Source organism: Rhodamnia argentea, chromosome 10, assembly GCF_020921035.1.
Source record: "Rhodamnia argentea isolate NSW1041297 chromosome 10, ASM2092103v1, whole genome shotgun sequence".
In the NCBI taxonomy this organism is placed as follows: Eukaryota; Viridiplantae; Streptophyta; class Magnoliopsida; order Myrtales; family Myrtaceae; genus Rhodamnia; species Rhodamnia argentea.
The window spans coordinates 20,562,298-20,570,073 of NC_063159.1; the positions used below are offsets into that span (position 1 = coordinate 20,562,298).

Here is a 7,776-nt window from a genome sequence, read left to right on the forward strand (position 1 = left end):
CGTATGAAGAAGATCCACAGCTGAGTGCATGACAATAGCTAATGGTCCTTAGGCTTTTGTCCAACTCGAGGCATTTCGAACCGTTTTTTATCACCAATATATACAAGAAAAAAGGAGCCACAGAGACTGAGACGGTACCCAACACTAAGATATGTTCCTCTTAACAGAATCCTCCTTTGGCCTTAACATGATATTTTTCATCCTTATAAGGATTGCAGCAAAGGCCACAGTCATAGTCACAATGCCATTGAGAGTCCCAGTAATATCAGGATGCTCCTCGACATGCTTTTAGGGTATCTGACTCTGAATCCTGAGGGGAAAAATGACCTTTAAGAATAGTATTCTCGTTTTACATCTGTACATCTCTATAATACTGGAAAGATGAGCAGCTCTTTTTGGCCGACATGTTCGATTTTCCATATTAGAATTGGCAATGGCTTTTTCATCGGAGTTAGGTTCTCAAATATCGTAGAGGCATATTATGCTTTAGAAGATTAAAGGCTCACAATCATACAGGTTAAAATGTAATATTTTTCTCTCACAAAGTGAGCTGATGCATATCAACATCACAAGAATCGCAAATTTCGTGACAAACAATATGCATAACTTCTTATTGTAATGATGATTTCTGTGAACAGGAATTCAGGATTTCTCTTATGAGGCCCTTTAGTGAGTTCTTCTGCAAGAGAAAATGTAGGAGAAGGTGGCTTCATTGTTAATGGCATACTGTCGTCGGTTATGACCGTGATCAGCATGCTGGATTTCTTCTCCCATTGTTATTTCCTTCTAACGTACGGTGATTCAGCTCCAGAACTGGATTTTTCTTCTTTTTCTGCCAGTCTATTGGAAACTGAGATCCAACTTAATATTTTGGTTGAGTCATGTCCCAGAAACGTGAACACAGAAGGTTTAACATGGCCCATAAGCACATAAACCTCCCTCGTTCAGCTTCAGTTTGTGAATAATACAGTGCTAAAGCCGACTTCACTGTGGAAACCCAGGATGGAACAATAACAAGCAATGTAATGTGTGGGCTTTAGTGGAGATATTGACATGTGCCTCGTCCCAAAGTAAGAAAAAGTGGATCATCTCAAACTGGGCCAAACAGGCTACACTCCATAAACAATTCTCAAGTAAAGTACATTTTGTTTGCTGAGTGAGACAGTGGAAATTTCCAACTTGTTTTTACCGAGTCACGCCTCTCGGAACTTCAATCGCTAAGGATTTGTTTGACAAGCACGAGTATCGTGGGTGTGAACAAGATGAAGCATCGCCATAGGCCCGTAGTAACATCAATGTTGTCCGGACTTACAAGTCAACTTCAATTCAATAGATATTGAGAAACGTTGGGGTATGATTTATACTCCTTATCAACAGTAAAGCGCGGGGGTCGTGCCCCGATGAGCGGGCAGGGGTCCAAGCGCGGGGGTCGTGCCCCGATGAGCGGGCAGGGGTCCAAGGGAGCTGACCCAGCAGGGGACTCAAGGCGACAGCGCTTCTTGGACACTCGAGGACTTTCAGAGTTTGAGCCCGTTTTTTGTTAGTAATTTGGACTTGATCCCATGAATATATATATATATATATATATATATATATATATATATATACACACACTCTTTTGCTAATAATTAAATGATGTAACAAAGGTACGAGATGCTAATTATAGTGAGACGCAGCACACGGTGTCATCACAGCAAGCATCAGCTTCACAGAACTAGAGTTTAAAAAGCGCCTCTCACTTCCAAGTCTTTTCTTTTCGTTGTTTCTGTTTGCTTTTTAGACAACCCGACAGAGTCACTTTCTGAAGTCTAGAGTGAAGCATCTCATGTCCATAACTATCACTCTAGCCGTGGAAGGACAGTGTAATTACGGTTTGAAGACGGGATTACCTTGATAACTTTGGTAAGAGCAAGTGCGTATATCTGCTAAGCTGTCCATGGTGGATATACAAATTTGGGAACCCTCAGGTCTCATCCTCTCGACATCAATCGCTGCATTATTAACTAGAAAATAGCAGAAATTGTTCAGTGAAGTGTGACTTTCACTCTGGATCAGTGGGTACCAAGTAGGGCTGTCAAAGAACCCGGCTAAATCCGTTCTGACCGGACCCAATTGTTCGGTTTATGTTCTTTCTTATTATACTTTTCATGTTCCCTCCAGAAAAGGTTGGAAAAAGAAAGAAAGCAATCAGCTTCACGAAACAAAATAGTCTCTGTAACACTGGGATGATGCTTGCATTCAAGTTGGTGTTTTCACTAGAGTAAAAAACAAACATAATTTTCGATACAATATAATCCAAAAATAATAGCTGACATAATGGCACTTCGCGTTGGCCATCATCAAAGAATCTAGTTGTGGTTCTTCCAACATTTTAGCTGGATAAATCCAGAGAGAGTATAAATCTCACCGATTTTTTTTTTTTCACTGCGAAATAAAGTTCAGATTGATTGCACAGAATTCGGTTTGATCACCTGTCTTAATTCCATACAACGAATAACGGCAGCAGTGACCGCATTTAAAATACCAAAAAGACGTATACACAGACCTATGCAAGCGAGGCGACAGTGCTCTAATGCAATGAAATTTTCATTTCTATACAGCAGCATCACATAAATGACTGAATACTACCAACTATTGCTCTTCAGCAGTAAAGTCGGGCTCTGCCGGCTTCTGAAGTAGCATTGGAGGTATTCTCTCTGGCATCCTTGCCTTCCTCGACCCTTTACTTCGTAAGACACGAAGGGCATTTGCTGCAAAACGGGATGCATAGATGGTGGCACCTAAACTTGGTGAGCTCCCACCACCTTTCGCCAGAGCATCCTGTAACCTGTTCTCCTCCTCTTGAAGAGACTCTTCCAGCTTCTTTCTCGTGTAACGTCTCCACGCGGCTTGTATAAAACAAGCTGCCCATGTCCTCCACTGCTGTGAGTAAAACCTGAAAGTGTGTCGTAGCTGCTTGCTGTGAAGCCGCCGGAATTGAGAGGCGACAAACTTAAGGTCATCAGCGATCAGGGCAAAAGCTTCCACTTCTGTTAAGGCTTGGACTGTTCTTGTCGAGATCGGGAGGTTCGCCGAGGAATGAGGGTCAAGTGCCCATGTGAGAAGTTCTTCTCCACAAAAGTCACCAGCTTTGAGATATTCCAAGTTGAAAAATCCCGTCCTCCCACCATTGGTCGTTGTGGTCAATAGCCTGCCTCGCATGATAAAGAGCATCACATCAACTGGGTCCCCTTCCCGAACGATATAGCTGTCCTCCGTGTAAAGAACTGGCTTAAGACGGTCGCACATTGCATCTAACAGTTGGTCATCCATTTTCTCAAATATTGGCACCTTTTTTGCATTGAAAAAAAGGACAAAATCATAATCAGTGTCTTCACGATCCAGTCAAGCACCACTTCTAACAAGAAATACCCATTAACTCTTGCTCTTTTCTTCCCCATTCAGAGGATTTATATCTAAAGCTAGAACTTATATTCATCCTACTATAACGATGACATATTACAATTATCAAGAATTAGCACTCCTTATGAAACCCTAGCCAAATGTTTACGCTAACAATTCGAAAATCAAATGTAGAAGAGATGGATAGGCACTATAATAGATGAAAACAAATTCATTCAAAATAAACTCACTCTCATGAGAAGAGCCAAACAGAGATGGCATTTGATGTCCCTTCTAAGATCCTTGGGTAGATTGCGTAGTAGATTGTCTTCATCAACACCTCTGGTTTCCTGCCATTTGTAGTGTTCGTACCTCCTAATCCTGTCTTTCAAATTCTCAGGCAGCAGACGGTGGGTCATCCACTGCTCCGCATCTCTTCTTTTCACTCTCATCTCCTCCAATCTTGTCGTCGTTGATTGCAAATATGTCTGTTTCACAGAAAAAATCTCGCCCATCAGTCCAGGCTTTCAGTTGACAAGCTCATTAGAAATAAAGACACAACCAACCAATACAAACCAACACTTTCCCTAGACATTCTTCACTAAACATTCTAACGGTACGGTCCATGGAATACAAGAACAGAATGGACAAACTGAATTGGAGAGAATGGCATGATAACCCGGAGTCAAAAGCTTATGAGGACACTCCCTCAGACAAGGAGTGAGATACATTCAACCCGACTTTACAAATGGCCCATTTGACACATAAAAATACAAGTTTAAGTCTTAAAAGGAAAACAAGCGAGACAAACCTGCATATTTCCAATGAGAAGAGAAAACAACACCAAGCCAGCGATGGCAATGAAAACTGCAAAGCAGATTTCCCAGACATATGTACTTGTCTTAAGGTTTTGACCAAGAGAACTGCAAGGAAAAGCATGTGTAAGTTCAAATTAATTTACAAAGTAACTAACTGTAGAATCCCATCGATTACTCCAACCAAAATGATTTATATACACGACAACTAAAGCCAAGCTCAACAAATCCCCCCAACCCAGCTCAAGCATTCTTCTCTATTGTAATCATGTTTGAGACAGGTATAACATGCCACTTCCTAAATAAGGATGGCTCAGGTAAAAAGGCTCTCCAGAGCTTTACTAATTATCCATTCTCTTTACAAATGACTCCTTAGCCTAGAAGATAACAACGTGTGTACTACAATAACGGAACGCTCAGTGCCACTGCACTGACCCACACAATGACTGGAACAGCACAAGCTGCTATCAGAAAACTTTGATTGCTCCATCCATGCAACAGGAAGATATAAATCCTCAGTATACGAAATCATCACTAGTAAAAAGCGTAAAATGCTTAGACTTTTATTTGTACCTCAGATTCTGCAGTCCCCACCAAAAGCAAAAAAAGAATTTCTGTGGAAAATCGGTTGACTCCACAACACGAGCTTGAAGGGCATTCAGGTATATTCCAAAATCAAATAAAGTAGTATTTGGTGTCTGTATAGGGCAAGAAGTATCGAGGAATGCATTGACTGTCTGGTTAGGGTGATCACAATACAGAGAAACACTGTTGCATACATTTTGATGACATGCTTGCTGCCAGCATGTGGTCTCTCGTTCTATTGAGGATAAGTACCAAAAGGCACCCATAACCTATAACAACCACAGATAAGTGTAAGCTCAACAGAAAATTGCAAGAGAAAACTAATTTCTCTACAATGGCTTCTTCAACTTAGTGAAAAGAAAGAGGAAATATAAGGAGTATGAAAGCAACATGGTTCTATGAATGTAAGATAGACGAGATGACATATATCAATATAGGGCAAGAAATGAGGCATCTATGAGCAGAACTTACATGACTAGCAAGCATATACAGGATAAGATTAAACGCGGCTCCAGCCCATGCAGTCTCTGTGAGGATGCCTGAACTTCTTGTTACTTCTTTGTACAATGGGTATATACGAAGAACCCTTGGGATGTATTGAAAGAAAACTATAAATTTCAATAAGTTCTTCGTATTCAAGGATCTCGAACCCCTCAGTTTTGGAATAACAATCAAAATCACAACCTACAATACACAAAAATGACAAAACCCAACAAGAAATTGGTGTTAGTTAACATAGACACGATATGATGAGAAATATAGTACTTGAGAAAGGTCAAAGAAAATTTTCCAGCACCTGGGGAAGAGGAAGGAGCGCGAGAATGTCAATTAGAAAGTACGAAGCTATGTACTTCTTTGCTATAGCCAATGTATCTTCAACTAAAACACCTCTTCCGAACACTCGAGAATCTGGTGCAATGAAGCCTGTGCTGAATTGAAAGATGATATGCAGGATGTAAAAGATATCTGTGAAGGAACGTAACACACTGGCTGTAATCTCCATCTTTCTATCCAAGCCAAGGCACTTCCGCTGATCATCAATAATAGGAACATAGAAGAACAGGGGGTCCAATGACACAGCAAGAATGCACGAAAGCACAAATATCTTATTCCATTTCTGAAGAAATGGACCTTGGGGATCGAGAACTCTCTTTCTGGATCGCAATACCTTCGCCAGGATGGTAGTAAAAGAACACGATTTCCAAGATTTTCCAATATGTTTTATACGTCCAGAACCAAATTCGAAGCCTTGCTGAAACTTCTCTGAGGCAGAACTTAGGACATTTCTAAATTTCCCTGTCCGTAATCCTATATTTCCACCATATCTCCTTTCATTAGCTTTATCAGAACTATGGGGCTGAAACCTGGAAAAATGTCAAAAACCATATAATAACGGTAGAAGATACTGTTAAAATCTTGTCCTACTGAAACTTAGTGACACTATGTTCGAGCAGTAAAATTCGAAACTTCAATGCTTAGAGAGCCAGAGAAACATATTCAAAATAGGTCATCAAATATCGTGGTGGTCCACGTTAACTGAACTTTCTTCCATGTGCAACACAATACAGGTCAATTTATCTCGTACCCAAGATATTACATATTCAACGGCTACCACAAACTGCTAGGAAAGCGAGTGAAGCACAAGGAAAAGCTGCTTTGAGATTTCGGATGGGATACCTTACGAATTTCTCTGATGGATAATCCATTTCTCCGAATGGTTACAGTACACCGTCACCAATTAAGAAATCCCGAGCAACACACTGTCAGAGTCCGAGATCCTCTCCATGTACTGAACTGGCTCTAGCTGTGAAGATAGACGCAAAGGGAGGGGGAAAAACATACACGGTCAACTAATTCTGCTAACAGCGTACCACACTTATGATTAGGAAAACAATAAAGATCGAACTAGTCATGTATCATAGTTTTCGGAGAGAGAAAACTGGAATAACTCCCATGAACTACAGCAACTCCAGAGAAAAATTAGTTCATTAATCAGTTAATCACCCACTGCCAGCACCAGCACCCTCCATTTCCACAAACAAAAGCGACGCTTACCATAAAAGCACGGGTAAAATTAATTGCTCCGTCATCGTTACACAATTCAGCATCAAATGCCTCTATAACGGTATGAAGCTTCTACATAAGAATCAGCAAAACCGCTCCATGCCGCCGATTGAAACAAAAGCAATCATCCAAAATTAAACGGCATCCCTCGCCAATTTCACTCGAAATGCTAAACACGAGCATGGCATCCATGTTCAATCCCGCAAAAAGCCAGAGAAACACGGCAAAAAAAAATGGCATTCAAGAGAGGCGCCGGCGCCTAAATCAGAAGTTCTAGGAAACCGAGGGAGTGAAAAAAGGCAACCGTTCGTGGTGGAGACAGTTAAGCGCGAGTCTCGACGAAAGAACAAAGCTCGAAATGGCGTCCCAAAAAAGGGAAAAAAAAAAAAAAGAAAAGAAAAAGAAAACAACAAACTCCGTCGACAAACTGACCTCAAGCGCCGAACCAGAACCGGACACGATCAGCGACGACTCGAGCCGACGGCATCAGACGCCCGAAGAGAGAGGCGAACAAGAAGAAGAAGAAGAAGGAGGAGGAGAAAAGCTCGGGAGGAGGAACCGAGCGGGGGCGATGGAAGCGAGTCCGCGCTGACTGCGATGGCGATCAAATCATAGACGCAGAGAGAGAGAGAGAGTGGGGGGAGGGACGAAGGGGGAGAGAAAGTTCGAGGAAGCGTCTTAGGGCAAGTGCGTATGGGGGTGTGTGTGACTGCTTGCGCTTGACTCGTTTTCCTTGTCAGAAACCAACAGTTAATTAATTCGTTTTGTTTTTGTTTTTGTTTTTATTTTTATTTTATTTTTTTGGGGGGAAATAATATGGTGATGATAATTGATCAGCAAATCGCGACAGAGAAGCCAAAAGTCCAACCGGAGAGCAGAGTCAAAGACGGTAATGAAGCCGTGGGACCCACCGTCGGATGAATCCTTTTTA

At 41.5% G+C, this 7,776-nt stretch overlaps 1 protein-coding gene across 2 annotated transcripts; it reads right to left on the bottom strand.

Moving 5' to 3' along the window:
• Positions 1-2,396: 2,396 nt before the first annotated feature.
• Positions 2,397-7,425, bottom strand: LOC115742283 (cyclic nucleotide-gated ion channel 1). 2 transcript variants are annotated; one of them, XM_030676476.1, is made up of 8 exons: positions 7,278-7,425; positions 6,459-6,585; positions 5,578-6,145; positions 5,253-5,465; positions 4,770-5,050; positions 4,193-4,304; positions 3,633-3,869; positions 2,397-3,330 (listed from the first exon to the last, which is right to left on the bottom strand). In XM_030676476.1, the coding sequence occupies exons 2-8, from the start codon at positions 6,485-6,487 to the stop codon at positions 2,632-2,634; spliced, it is 2,139 nt and encodes a 712-aa protein (XP_030532336.1). In that variant the 5' UTR covers positions 6,488-6,585; positions 7,278-7,425; the 3' UTR covers positions 2,397-2,631. The 2 variants fall into 2 exon arrangements, with proteins under 2 accessions (XP_030532336.1, XP_048142027.1); XM_048286070.1 differs by having other exon boundaries at positions 5,578-6,157.
• Positions 7,426-7,776: the final 351 nt, after the last annotated feature.

Coding starts and splice junctions, on each gene's coding strand:
- LOC115742283 (XM_048286070.1), bottom strand. CDS start 6,487: ATGGATTATCCATCAGAGAAATTCGTAAG. Junction 5,466..5,577: donor CGCTCCTTCCTCTTCCCCAG/GTGCTGGAAAAT, acceptor TGTGTATTGTAG/GTTGTGATTTTGATTGTTAT. Junction 3,870..4,192: donor TTCTCATTGGAAATATGCAG/GTTTGTCTCGCT, acceptor TCTGTGAAACAG/ACATATTTGCAATCAACGAC.